The 15,285-nt window shown below is 44.4% G+C and overlaps 1 protein-coding gene across 5 annotated transcripts in view; it reads left to right on the forward strand.

Annotated features, from left to right (window-relative positions):
* Positions 1–15,285, forward strand: part of LOC147885262 (uncharacterized) — a 123,802-nt gene that overhangs the window by 83,933 nt on the left and 24,584 nt on the right. For all 5 annotated transcript variants that reach the window (XM_087397654.1, XM_087397655.1, XM_087397657.1 and 2 more), the window contains exons 10-11: positions 11,160–11,232; positions 14,355–14,462. In XM_087397654.1, the coding sequence (XP_087253780.1) occupies positions 11,160–11,232; positions 14,355–14,462 (181 nt within the window). The remainder of the gene's footprint in view (positions 1–11,159; positions 11,233–14,354; positions 14,463–15,285) is intronic.

A 15,285-nucleotide genomic window follows, 5' to 3' on the forward strand; every position in this document is an offset into this window, starting at 1 on the left:
TTGCTACAAGCAAAGCACTCATGTGGAAGACCAAGATACTCTACCCGTGTAGGACTCTCTCCACCATGGATGTTAGGAAACGAGGTAGATCATCTGGAAGGAACAAAGGGCTGATCCACTTTAATTGCATCTGTAAAAGGTTTGTCCCTCTCGACCACATGATCGAAGTGTTGCCCTATCTCAAGGATGTGTGGTAAATACTACCGAACTGAATACAACAACATCCTTTCCCAATGGAAAAAACCTTTGGTAGAGCCTGCAAAGCTGCTCTCGAAGATCATTCTTAAAAGACCGAGAGCTGTTCAATCGCCATCCAAGTGACATGCCAATGAAGAAGCCTCCATGGTAGATATGTGTCTCCAATGGATTGAAGGATTGCTAGGAAAATAAGAATAATGAGAACCGAATGGATCGGGTGGGGTTGAGCGACCAGAGTCCTCAGGCTGATTTAGACCTAGGATGGTCTAGCTCTCTCCCAGAGCAATGTGCACAGGGTGGTAGAGGGTCAAGCTTTCAACCTTAGCACCAAGCGTAATGCTCCAAAGAATTGTGATGCCCAATAGGTGAAAAATCCATCACTTCCAACATGTCATCCATTACAACATCGTAGCACAATGCTTCAAAAAATCGTGATGCCTAGTAGGTCAAAGATCCATCACTTCCAGCATATCTATCACAGCAACTTTGTAGCCTATGCTCCTAAAAACAGTGATACCCATAGTCAACATAAGTCATCTAGGAATGATCCCAAATCTTCCTCAAATAAGACCCGATTAAAAATGTCTAAATTGTAACTGGCTAAGTTTGGTTGGTGCACAAATAAGCATAATATAAAGGGACTTTTCAATGCTAAACAATGATAGAAACAAAGAGATATCTTGCTAACGATCTCAAAGCTATGGTGGCTATAGGAGCTATTATTGATATCATCATTTGGAGCGAAGACAGTCTTGCACCCACTAGTAATGAAGCCCGCAAAACAAGACATGCTTTATAGTTTCATTATGTGTTCTTGCAAGAGTCACTCTGTGGCAAATCTAGAACATAAAGTGGGAGATATGTCTATGAAAAGCCGTTGCTTGTGTCTACCCAAAGGCAACGATTCAAGGTGCAAAAGTTTTAGAATACCAATCAGATCCTATGCATGGAGAATGGATGCTGAGGCAAATGGAACTAGATGAGTATGATTTCACCTTCTTTCAGTATGAGATTGCATGGCTTCTATCCCCATGGATTAGAAAATGTCTTCATGAATTTTAATATTGAGTCTATACTAGGTCACAACATGTGTAACCACAATGTATAGGATTATTGACCAATTGTAGAGTTTAGATCGAGAATATGAATTCAGTTCAATGGAAATTGGTCCTCCGTATTTTGTTGCAATAATTACCTTTTTGCATTGTACATGTGATACGTTGCCTAGATTTTGAGCTTGAGCTTAGGTTAGAGTTTAGGCTGTCCTTCGTAACATACTATTTCCTTCTCTTTCAAACTACATGCTATTTCTCAAGTTAGAGTTTAGGCTGTCCTTCGTAACATACTATTTCCTTCTCTTTCAAACTACATGCTATTTCTCAAGCTTTCTCTGAGGTGTTGCGTTCCTTCTATGAATTTACATCACATGTGCATCTCGGCACTCGTTGCGAAATTTATAGGTGATTTGATTGTTGAACAGTTCATTGAGGGGTTGGAATAGACAATGCTTTTGTGTTTTTCACAAGTTTGCACAACTTATGCATGCGTGCACAAATTTGAAAGGACAAAATTGGATGTACTAATTGCTAGAAGGCATAGAGAGAGGATCTAATGAAATTCTATTGTAATAGGTAGAACATGAGCAATATATAGCAAATTTGTGTTTTGGTTGTACTTAATAGAAGTTCACTTTCTCTTTGAAAAATTGAATGCACGTTGAGATGAATGAGAGAATGCTATTGTAATAGGTAGGACATGAGCAATACATAACAGTTGTGCTTTGGATGCACTTAATAGAAGTTCACTTTCTTTAAAAAATAGAAGAAGAAGATTGTTGAATGCATGTCCACACAGCCTCTCACAAATGCCAAGACAACTAATGAATGGGGAATAAAGGATGTAAAAGGTGTCCATTCTTGATGTGAATATCAAATTTCCTTATTAATCGTATAATGTGTGCGAAGACACTTAGTAGAAGCTCGGAAGATATTGCAAGATAACTTCAACGCAGATAATACATGCAGAGTTTTGCCACTTAAAGGACAGCTTCACATTTTGAGGATGATAGGGAGATTTTTCCTCTGACCATCTAGCAAGCACAAAGAAATCACTAGTAGATGGAAGGCATTGGTTAGGATTTTAGAACACACATGATAAGAATTGTATGTGGATCACTTTGAACTCTTTGGCACTTCCATGCATATGGTTCATCTCCAAGTTCAATATGGCAACTCATATCAAGATGCCTATAATGCTCAAGATGCTTGGTTTGCTTTATCAAGAGTAGCAATTGGAGGATCATTTGGAAGGGAATTGCACGGATCTTCAGTATGTTTTCTCCATTCCCTTTCTTTATGACTTGGGGCTCAGTAGCCTAGCTGTCTCTTTTGGGGCCTTAGGTATTTTATGAGGCATGACTCTTCTTTGAATCTCTCGATACGATGGCATTTAGTTGAGTCGTGCTCTCCGGATGATGTTCCCTTCTCACAATTCAAGCCCGGGCATGCATCTGTGGGATTCTTCCTGGGGGATGCTGGCGAGTATTTCAGCATGGCATATTTGGAGAGCCATATGTACAGAGGCCTTGGATGGATCTGTGATCCACCCTTATGACACTTTGGCCATTATTTGGACAGATACTATGATGGCCACTTGGACGAGCATGCAGGGAACCTCACGAGAAACTTCTACCAGGAGGGCTACATTTGGGTTAATGTCCCACCTGTGAGCCTCCAAATGGAGAGAGCTCAGGGGGTTGACTCCTTAGCATGCATGTGGGTAGATGATAGGGGGAAGGGGTGAGGCTGCCATGTAGCCAGCAACATGGCTAGGTTTATTTTGGGCAGCCCAAAAGAGTGCCTACGTGGGCTGGCTATGGGGCTGGAAAGAAGCCAGCCATGGGCCCAAGCAAAGGGCACAAAGTCTGCAATAGTGCGCAACAGCAAGGAAAAGGCTGCAAGAGAAAGAGATGACCAGATCAACAGCAAGTACAGGTTGGGGCAGAGGCAGTCAGACACTAGGTCTAGGCCCAGCAAAGGGGCCTGCAGAAGGGCTATTTCTAGGCACAAACAGCAGCAATAGACTGGTCAGCAAAGACCTGTCTGTGGTCAGCCTGCTACCAGGGGGATGCACCTTGTCAGGTCAGCTGATCTGGTCAGGGGCCAGTAGGCCTACTTTGGAGGGCATACTGCCCTATATAAAGGGCCCCAGCTAGCAGGCCATAGACACTTCAGATAGCCTTGGAACAGGCTGCATCCAGAGCATAGCCTTGGAACAGGCTGCATCCAGAGCAGCAGAAGAGCCCCAAGAAGTCAGCATCATCAGTGCTCAGCCTGCAGATCATCGCATGATTGAAGAGCAGTGGGAGCACCACATACACAGAGTGTTTTTGCAGGGCAGAAATCCAGACGTCTGCAGCATACCTAATGCATACCTACTCACTATAGGAGAGCATAAGGCAGAGTACCGATATCATGCTCGGATGGCTTTTTGGGCCAGAATGGGGGGAAAGATGCAATAGGCACTTCCTCTCCATCAGGTGACAAAGAGATAGCACGGATGGTGTCAAGGAGCTTCAAGACCCACATGGAGTCCTTCAAATAGATCAATTGGTAGTTAGACAGATTTTACTCTTGTCTCAACTCGGTTGAGGGCTCTACACCAGTTAGATGCATGTTGGCAATTTTGGTTTGGTAATCTTTGTAGGGTGTGGTGACCTACTGGAAGGGTGTTTGCCACATGGCAAACGTCCATGTAGAAAATGTGTCTGTTGCCTTTTGGAGCGTTGCCTCCCCCCAGTCTCATTTCGCTAGGGCGCTTTGAGGTTCTCCCTGAGAGTTGGGAACAGGCGGTGTCCATCTGTGCCCTTTCATTTGTTTGTGGAGCTGCTCATGGCTGGCAGCAAGCTTTTGGTTTGTCAGTTGTGCTGGAGCATCTATGTGACAAGTTGGCGTAGCTGGCAGCAGCTTGATGATTGGTTCCACAAGGCGGTTCTCAGACTTTTATATATGGCTACGTTCCTACTTGTCTTCTCTACGCCTGTGTGGCCTTTCTTGCCACATGATCATAGATAGCTACTTGTGTGGTAGCAGGATTCATCAGTTCGTGTGTCATTCTGTTGAGCAGTCATCTTTATCATCTTATGGGATTCTTTGTAGCTGAGCATAATTTTCAATAAGCTTCTCTTGTATTGTCGCAACAAACCTGGTTGGGTTGAGCGACCTAGTTGCGTGATTTTCCTTCTATAGTATTTTGGTTTGGAGATATAGTCTTGGGTCTCTGCAATCTTTCAATGTTGCATGTGAGAGTTAGTCTTAAATTTGGAGAGAGGCTTGAGACGCGATTATCTAACAGTGCAGAGCTCAGCAAGAGTTTGGGAGGACTGCCACAGCAACCAAGCTGTCACATGGGCACCAAACAGTTCTCATTCTAGAGTTTGCTTTAGGGAAGCCACGTGGTGGTGACCTACCATGTGTGATCCTCATTTTCAATACAAATATCAAATAGTCAAATATAGAATCCATGGCTCTCATACGTGTAGGTAGCCTACCTTCTATTTTGATATATTTCATCCATTAGCCTAATACAATCGACACTATAAATCTTGTTTTATGATTATGGATGGACTTACTATCTATTCAAATACAAGAGGCATACCACTATTCATATTTTTTGTATAAGGATTTGACTCCGCCATTCTTTAGTCTTGGAGGTCCTCAGCTCCTCCACAATGGTATCAGGCAGTTTTTTAGGACACGAGCTCTGTTGAGGATCTAGTTTTGGCACCGATCCCTTGGCTCCTTCCGCTTGGGACTCCTCTAGCCATTGTTTGATGAGACTCATAGATGGATGGGGCCTTGTTTGAGTGGCAGAGGATCAGAGTAGTGGGCTGTTTGGGCAAGGCATGGACCATTGACCCAGCACCAATCACTTTGGAGGAGTAGGATGGTGGATCATCTGGCGCCTTTGGCTGTGAGAGTGCCATCCCCTTCAAAGGTACAATGGGACCCGGGTGAGTTGTTTTGGTCGGCTAGAGTAGGGCACTTGGAGAGAGTGGAGGAGGTGCCCTTTTTCTCTTACACGATACACATCGGCGCCGCCTTCATTTGGAGGTTGTCGCCTGGACTCCTTTGAGAGAGAGAGACTGGATCAAGAAACAAGTGCCCTTGGAGGACATATCTAGATTTTGGTCACACTTATGGGCTAGCCCTTGGTTATGGAAGATTGATTTTCTACCTTTGGATGGTTGCCCACAAGGGTCTCCCCATTGGCTCTTAGCTAAAGAAGATGTGTGTGGATGGGCGTTGTCATTGCTGCATTGATGGAGATTTAGAGATGATCCCATACTATCTTTGGAGCTGCTCCACAACATAGAGGATTTTGCAGGGCCCCCTTCGGGTAGTGCTCAGACGCTGAGGTTGCAGAGGGATTTTACTTGGGGCATGGTAGCCTGGGTGACCGGGGAGGCCGAGCCTTCTCCATCAACATTGTCACCCCATCTTCTAAAATTTATGTGCAGAGCATCCTCCGGATCGAGGCACAGGATGCGTCTCCCCCTTCGTGGAAGCTTCGTGTTTCTTCCTAGAGGACAGTGTTTGAGAGATGTTGTCCAGCATCACGGCTTGGCACATTTGGGTTGCTCGCCGCAGCTTGGTGAAAGGAGGTCACCAAGTCCTTTTGGCAGCCACTCTCGTTGCCATATGGCAAGATAGCATATGAATTTTATAAAAAGATAAAAGAGAGTTCAAGAGGATAGGAATATATTATCATGGATTCTACATGATATCATACATACTCAAAGGAGTATGTGAAATGGATGTTTGGAAGATTTTTATACATCCAGAGACACATCAGTGACCTCCTTTAGGATTGAATGTAGAGATATATACAATGATATGGTGATGTAGGATAGACTAGGACTTAGTCTATTTTAGAGTTTTTGTGTGCTCTAGTACTTGGACTATATATACCAAGTACTTGTACTTCATTTGGTTGAACATTTTAGTTGGAGTTCACTTGTGTTCAATTCTTGTTCTCTTGTGTTCACAACTCTTCTCCATTCTTATTCCTACATGTGGTATGGGAGCTAGTCCTTCCAGCCCTGTCACTTGTTTCCCCATTCTCCCGCATGCTCCTATTGCACTTCTGTCGCGGAGAAGAAGTTAGTTCTTGCTAGTCGACTTCTCTTTTGACTGTCCTGAGCTCCCACGAGCTTCGCGTGATCTCGAGCGTCAATTTTGTTGCAAGGTTTTGCAACAGGAAGAACTCCTCAGTTGGACGACTTCGCATTTTTTAAATAAAAGAGTGATATATTCCATTCAAAACGAATCATACAACAGGTGGGGGAGAAAGTACTCTATCCCTAGCCTCAACAATGTGGCAAAAAAGCCATGGTGGTGGTCTAAAATGCCATGACATCCCAAAAGGGGTCAAATGAAAAAATAATGAGCAGTCCCATGTCCTCATGAAGGATATGAGTCTCCCACGAGCTGCCAAAGAGGTGCATGTACACCGCTCCCACTGACTCCTGAGAGTGAAGATAATCTCGGCCCAAATGGAAGCGAGAGTGTTAGCCTCCGTGCACAAATGGCCCCCAAGGACAAAAGAACATCGCGAACACCATATCCCCCATAAGGTAATGCTGGAAATCACCTCCCAGGCTGACCCTGCAGCTGAAGTAGGCAGGGAATCCTGAGCTGGTACAGTACCAAAAGAAAATCCTGCGGCTCCATGATGCTGGCCTCTGTGGGACCTCGTCTCTGGCGACGCTGCATGAAGAAACCGTGGTCTCCTGGCTCTGACTCAAAGAGAGTAAAGGCTCCAGATCCTCTCCCCCAAAGGGCAGCGCCCCATGTCATCAGAAAGGACTCGGATGTACGAGGAGGGGGGAACTTTGAAGTGAGTCTGACCCTCGTAACACCTGTACCAGCAAGTGACTGAGCATAGGAAAGTCTAGCACCTGATGGGATGATTGTACCTGCCACACTAGCCATATGCTCCACAGCTCTGTGACAAGAGCTGACCTCATCAGGAAGTCTAGGGAAAAGCATCCAAAAAGAGACTTGTCGCGGTCCCGGGGAAGTAGTACTAAAGTGCTTCCGCCAAGGCCACAAATGGATGACTCTGCTCTGAAACTGAATCGGTGAGCCCATAATTACTCTTTGAGCCTGCTCTGCAGACTGAAGGCCAAAAGAAAAGCACCCTCTTCCAAGCAATCGGAAAACTGTAACTGAGACACCCAATGAGGCCATGCTGGTGTACACCCAATCACGTAACTGTTGGCCTCTACCGGGTAGAAAGCCAATGATATGCGTCAAACGAAAACCCTCCTCTGCTACCTCAATCATCTGCACAATGTTGGGAGGAAAAGAAACTGTGACTTCAATCTCCTGAGGTTCGGCGACGGGAGTGGCATTAGTGCCCTCCATTGTCTCAGCTTGCGTTGTCCTGAGGGGAGGAGCTACCTCTGCTGAAATTACCCACCAAGAACTCGCAACCAACCACTAGTCAATCCCCAAAAACTTGGTTAATGAATGCCCCAAACTTCAGCCTGCGTGGGATGAAAACAGGCCGCTCAATGCTGAAGCAAAAAGCTCCGCCAATGTCCTGGAATCCGCCCAGGCACTCAGCTTGAAGACCCCGGAACACGAGCAGCAACAGCCCCGGAGAGGGCCCTGAAGCAGCCCAGCCTGAAGCGCAATGAAGGGAGGGGCGGACAGCAGCTGCAGGAATTGGCGGCGACTGGCGGCCTGGATGGTGGCCTGAAGGGGGGCGACCTGAAGGGGGCGCGGCCAGACGGGCTGAAGGGGGGCGACTTGAAGGGCAAGGGGGGCACGGCCAAGGGAGCAGGGCGCGGCCAGACGGGCTGGGTGATGGCGGCGCGGCCAGACAGGCTGAAGGGGGCGATCTGAAGGGCAAGGGAGCAGGGCGCGGCCAGCCAGGCTGGGTGATGGCGACGGGGTGGTGGCGGGCAGCTGCAGACGGGAGCTCCTCCAAGATTGTAAGCGGACTTCGCATTTTTTAAAGACAATTTTGGATACCGGAAGTTCTGTAGCTGCATCGGGCAACCCAGAGGAGTTTTGTAGTTGTACTGGAGTTTTACCCCCCTTTCAGAGCTGTTTGTGCTCTCGAAATTTCATTCTGAGCAACAGATCCGAATATACCAGCAATATCATTTATGTTTTGCTGATTTTTATAGATTTCTGTACTTGTGCCTGCAAACAACCCCGGACAGCTGCCTTGCCATCCGTACACAGCCTTGCCATCTGTATTGCCGTCAACACACCCGTACACCTTGATTTTGCAGCTCGGAATCAGCTCATGCCAACCGTACACCTCGACATTGCTGCGCATTGCCTCTCCAACTCGCCATTCGCATCTCCATCTCTGGATTCAGCCTAGTGGCTCGACTTTTTCTCCTGATCCAGCTGGAGATTAGCTTCAGCTCATTTTCAGCCTCTCCCAGTTGGTTCTTACAAATAGCATCGCGCAGGTGTCTTGTAGGTTGCATTGCACGGGTGTCAGTGCATTTGGGACCGTTTTTGGCTACACATTGAGTGCAAGTCATTCCTCAGGTGTTGTGCATTTTTGAAGCCAAGTGTTTGTTGTAAGTTGATGCACTTTTGGATGCCTATTGAGCAAGAGTTTGCTATTGCATTGTGAGACATTGTTTGGCTGAGATACATGCTGATTTTTGGGGCAGAAGTATATTGCATTTGAGCCAGTGTTTGGCTGTGGTTGAGGACAATTTTTTGAGGTAGAAATATAGTGCTTGATTGCATTGTATATCCTGGAAGCGATTGAGGTTTGAGCAGAAATTTCGAGGTAGATTTACTGCTATTTTAGAGCAGCCATTGTCAGTGAATGCCATTGCAGTGATTGCATAGAAGTCTGTGGTCTTTTAGTTGTCCTTTTGCTGTCTTTTCCTTTGGAGGTACACTTGCATTTATTCTTGAGCTTGCAATCATGTCTCTCGATGAGAATTTTGGCACCATGACTGAGGCAGATAAGTTGGATGGAGCCAACTATGCTTTGTGGGTGTTTACACTCAAGAATATCTTGGTTGGAAAGGGCTTATGGGACACTGTGAATGGGGATAAGACTAGACTTTGTGCACCTAGCTCTAGTGCATCTTCCACTACCACTCAGGGTTCTATTGCCGCTACTCATGTCGCTCCCATAGAAGAACAGAGGAGGTTTGATCGAAGGGATGCTCAAGCTGTGTTTTTGATTACATTGTGTGTGAAGACACACATTAAGTCCGCTATCAAGTCTTGTAAAACTTCAAAGGCAGCTTGGGATAGAGTGAAAAGTATGTGGAATGTGAAGTAGACTCTCCCCCATTGTTAGAATTAAGTGTGCCAATTCTAGAATTGGTTTGGTTCTCAGCCAATGCTTTGAACTCCTTAAACCAATTAAACACTTCATATTTTCTTTTCAGGCTTCTTAGCCAGTTCATGCATTATGCCACAGTCACGCATTACAATGCAACGAAGAGGGTTCTCAGATATGTACATGGTACAATTACCTATGGGCTGCATTATGCTTCAGATGGTGACATTTCTCTGAGTGGCTTCACCGACTCAAATTGGTTAGGGGACATCGATGATCGTAGGTCCACTTCCTGCTTCTCATTGGACTTAGCGTGCATCTCATGGCTCAGTAAGAAGCAAGACCGTGTGTCTCTCTCCTCCATTGAAGCCGAATACAACCATGGAATGTATGTGGTCAAGGAAGCTTTTGCATGACTTGCATCATGCTTAAGATGGTGATGCAACTCCGATGTTTTGTGACAGCCAGAGTTTCATTGCTATTGGAAACAATCCTATATTTTATGCACGCATGAAACACAAGAAAATTACCATCATTATGTGCGGGATTGTATCACAGATGGCTTAATTGATATTGTTCCACTAAGGATAATGTGACAGATGTCTTCACTAAAAGCCTGTCAGTGTCTCTCTTCATATGACATCGACATGGCTTGGAGATACGAGACATTCAAACGATATCAAGGGGGGTTGTAAAATGACTGTTTTTTTTTGTACTCCAATAGGTTGCTATATCCACATGTGGATGAATTTGTGCAACCATAGTACTTTAGGTAGTGCAGATGCCTCTCAGATCATTCCAAAGCATTTCAGCCATAGGGGGATTTGTAGAGATATATACAATGATATGGTGATGTAATATAGACTAGGACCTAGTCTAGTTTAGAGTTTTTGTGTGCCCTGGTAGTTGGCCTATATATACCTGGTACTTGTACGTCATTTGGTTGAACATTTCAAGTTGGAGTTCACTTCTTGTTCTCTTGTGTTCATAACTCTTCTCCATTCTTGTTCCTACATTGAAGTATCCTCATTTGATTCACAGAGGTAGTATTGCATGAGAAATCCTTATACCCCTCATTATTTTTCTTTCTTCATAAACCTCAAGATCAAGGCTCTGCATTGTTCACTCTCCATGCAATTGTATTTTACTTTTTCTGTTCATTGGTGGGTACATTTTTACTTTCCCTCATGTTGTGGATTTAGAGACATATATTTTCTCACGTCCTAGTTTTTAATATAATGAGATGTGATAGTGTCCCCTTTTTTGAAACTCAGTACGAAGACTTTGTATAAATGGATGCTCAAGTATGTATGGGTGTGTGGATTTGTATGTGTGAGAGCATACTTTTATACTATGGTCTACACCTACTGTTGGGCGCTGATGACGTCAGTGGGGATGTCATAGTAGCTAGTCCCTACTATGCGTGATGGAGTTTATGGTTTTCAATCTTATGAGTGACTATCGTGAGATTGAAACTGCACTATGTTGTGTTTTTAGAGGATGAGTTTGGGAATGTTCCTGGATTCATCTAGGTATATTTGAAATTGACATGTGTGCTCATTTATTAAGCTAGTTTCAGCTGAAAAGATTGGTTTGTTTTGTGTTGATTGTTTTTTTTGTGGCATGCACAGGCAAGACTTGGAAGATTGGTCAAACCACCTTGCTGCAAATCTCAAGTTTCCATCAGTCTTTCCTATTCGATCTGTATGTTACTGATCTCATCACTTGAATGGTCAATGTGAATTGGGGCTGACTTTATTACTCTTACATGGCTTTCCAAAATTGTTGTGCATTGTATGATATGTACGAGTAACTTTTGTAATTAATGAGGTAATCAAGTATCAATAATTTCTTAATTGTACTATGGGCTCTTGCTATAATTCTGATGTCCCCATCATGCTTCCCCCACGACTTCTCTTTTTGCTGGTTGTGAATTGTTTCTCCTCCTCCTTTTAAAGTAATGTAGTTGTTTCTTTTTCCTATTCTTTTCTTGCCCATATCCTTGGCCATGCATCTTTTTGTGCCGACCACAGTTTGCGCTTCTTTAATTTTGTCTTCCCCTTTGTTTTTGTCTCATCCCTTTCACCGACCATATTTTGTGCTTTGCTTGTTTCTGATACCTATCTCTTTCTTTTTCCACTTGGTGCCTGCCCTTTTGCTACTCTTTTCCCTTCGTTCCCTTTTCTTCTATTTCCATTTTGATGTACTTTCTCCCTTGGCTTCTTCTAGAACTGTTCTTTTTTTCAATCTTATCCTATATGGCCTATTGCAAATTTCCACTTCTCTTTCTTTCTTGTTGCTTTTTTTTTTGGCAAAGAAAAACTTCTAGAAGTATGGAAGAAACTCTTGAGCAAAGCTCAAGAGAAAATTTACTATCATGGAAGGCATGAAAAAACAAACACCCAAATAGAGCTAGAAAGAATCCAAGGTTGAGGCTGAAAGTACCACCTCAACCCTGTGGAGGACTCAAAGAAGAATAGGGAGTCCCTCCACTCCCTAATGAAAACAACCCTCCTTGTAGAGGCTGCCCGAGAAGACCCCTATGTGCTCCCCAAAATGGTGACCAATGCATGTATCGTGTCTGTTGAAATACTAGCCAATGTGTGCACATAGTGGACCTAGGAACCCTCCAAGGCCTCTATGCATCTAGATCTCCAAATATGCCACGCTGAAACGCTCACCAGAATCTCCTATGAAATGTTCACAGAGGCATGTGCAGGTCTGTCAAGAGAGGCTTGAACATCATTCAGAGAGATGACTCAACCAAATGTCACCGGACCGAAAATACCTATGAAGAGTCATGTCTCTCATAAAACACCTGAGGCCCCCCGAGAGAGAAAGCCAAGCTACCAAGCCCTTGGTTGTGAAGAAGGGCAAAGGCATACAAGTGCTCAATAATCCAGCAATCTCCTTTCAAATGATCCTTGCGTTAAGCAATGTTAAATAGACTCGTCATAGTGAAAAATGCAATGAATAGAGTCCGCCTCGAGCACGAACCTCCATTGTTTTCAATGCAATCCCTCCATGGATAGAAAGCCAAAAGAATAGAGTGATCTTTCTATTCCTGAGGGATATCTAGAATCTCTCCCAAAAGGACTTCTTTGAGTCCGCAGAGATCTGAAAATTTTCCCAACGAGGAGCTCTAGTGGGTTTCCGGCCTTTAAGACTAAGCTGAAAGTTCTTCGCATCAGTCACCATGTAACGAAAGAAGGGGAGACTTTTCTCTTGGTGCCTTGCATCAATCCATTTCCACTCCCCAAGGTCCCACTACGTAGTACAAATACTTAATGGAGACACCTCCATAGAGCCAAATCCTCTATGAACTTAAGGAAATGTGATCTAGCTTAGGGTCTAATTACCATCTTGAAGCCAAAAACATTGCTCATGTTGGGAATTGGTGGAAGAGGATAGATGCATGATGACTCAAGACATGAGAACACAAGATGAAGCCAAATAGTGTTCTATTCATTGTGAGAGAGGTAACTCTCTTTCATAGAGTGTGTGGGAGGTTGTCCTAAATTAAGGGCACCTCTCCTACATCAAAGGAGATCACTCCTATATCATAGGAACTCCTATGTCATAGGCACCTCCTTAAGAGGGGGCCTTGCATTACATCATCACCTGTGTCATGGTCGAGACACCTCATAGCACTAAGCATGCTTCACTACACACATATACACACACACATGTGACGGTTACTAGATGCACACATGCGCAACCTATGCCTGTGCATTGATTTACCATCAGTTCATTGACGTTGAAGCTGCTGGCCGCCCATTCCTCAACCTATTCGACTGTTTCTAAGCAGCCACTATTTTGTGTATTCCATGAGCTTGTGGTCTACTTTCTTTTAGAAGTCGACCAGCTGATTGCGCTCTACATATTCTGGCCAAACTATTGCAACTCTAGCCTGCTTCTCTCGCTTTGATACCTCTTATTCAAGGAGTTGGCATCGAGTAGGATTTCTAGTAGCTTGTTTTCTCCTTCAACCGTCAGTTGGACCTTCTCTTGGCCTGCCAATCACATGCATACATCTCATTCTCTTGCGTTAAGGATACAGACACTAGGCAATCTTTTCTCCCATGAGAAGCTCTATGTATGTTATGATTTTTTGATTGCATGTGTTCTAATTAAGATTGCTACATTGAGAGATGTGTTGCATGTAGCTTTCTTTCCAATTGCATTTAGGCTTCATGCATGTAGCTACTATTAGATATCTCTATCTTTGTCTCTATTTTGGCTCTTTTTTTCCCAAAGAAGGCATTAAACAAAAGAATACTGCCTATTCTAACCCGCTGGTTGAATGGATCTTACGGAGTTTTTTCCTCACTCCTCCTTCACTTCACCTTCTAGAGAACTTCAATCTGCAGCTGTGTTGCTATCGCGCAACTTCTACATCCCACCTCAATGTTTTGAACTGTGTTATGGTACTTACAACATAGGTGTGTGTTGCTACAATTTAGAAATATTCTGTGATATGCACATACAATGGAGAGGGTAGTCCTTGTTCAAACCTAGTCCTTTGTTTTGTATATTTTTCATTTTCTAAGCCCTATCTATGTGATTGCCATGTGAGTCATTGTAATGCTGATGCTGATGCGAATACAATCTCAATTTATTTTAGTTTGGTAAATTTTTTGAATGGAATTATGCTACTACATGAATGCACTTGGCACATGTTACCATAATCAATGTATATCTGAAATCTACAATACTATGTACGAATTTATACTTTTTAACAACTTCAAATAAAATTATCATGGCTTTTTCTGTACTTGATATGCATTGTTGATCAACATTTGATTGAAGGTGTATTTTGTTTGTAGGTTCTAGCTTTACGAGTTGCAACTTGTGACTCAAGTGTAACTAATGCAATTTATCATGCTGCATGGGTTGATGACAAAGATATTTCTGACAGAGATGTTTGTTATAAGGTAATTTCACATCATGGTTGCTATGAATACATCCTGGAAAATTTTGATTCAATGCTGCTGTACTTGTGTTCAATCAAAATTGGGGGTTCAGCTTTCGAGGCTTCCTTCTAGAGCTCCCTCTAGCTTGCACCATTTTCCTCGTGCTTCCGGTCTGTGCTTCCCCCTGTCGTGTTCGGCTTCTCTCCATTGGCCTAGCCTTCTTAGCCATCAGCAGCTGCTCATGAGACCTGGCCTTCCATCCACCTTCCACAATTGGTCATTCCTCTCCCCACCTCCATTTTGCTTCATTCTGTACCCTTTGGGCATTGTCACAGGCCCTTAGGCTTTCCTCCTCCTGGGGGTTCACTTCCACTGGGCAATGACTTGGATTGTGGCAGCCCTTCGCTGGGTAGCTCATGGACTCTCTTTGGACATCCCACCCTCTCTCACCCCTCTTGAGCTGGCCTTCTGCCATTTTAGACCTCATCTCTTTCTCTGAATGCGGCACTGCCCCATCCAGCCCTTCACTGGGTAGGTCATGGGCTCTGTTTGGACAGCCCACCCTCCCTCACCACTCTAGAGCTTGGATTGTGGCAGCCCTTCGCTAGGTAGCTCATGGACTATCTTTGGACAGCCTTCCCTCTCTCACCCCTCTAGAGCTGGCCTTCTTCCATTTCAGACCTGAGCTCTTTCTCCAAATGCGGCATTGCCCCATCCAGCCACCCTTTCCTTCTCGCAAGCCTCCTCTCTCACTTTCTTGGGCGTCCCTTTCTGCCAGGACCTTCCCTCACACCCCCTGCCATCCCTTCCCTTCTTGCAGTCCTCTATTCCCTTCTTCTGGTCT

Source organism: Dipteris shenzhenensis, chromosome 26 (assembly GCF_047967505.1).
Source record: "Dipteris shenzhenensis isolate YYH24624 ecotype China chromosome 26, Dip_SZ_1.0, whole genome shotgun sequence".
Lineage (NCBI taxonomy): Eukaryota > Viridiplantae > Streptophyta > Polypodiopsida > Gleicheniales > Dipteridaceae > Dipteris > Dipteris shenzhenensis.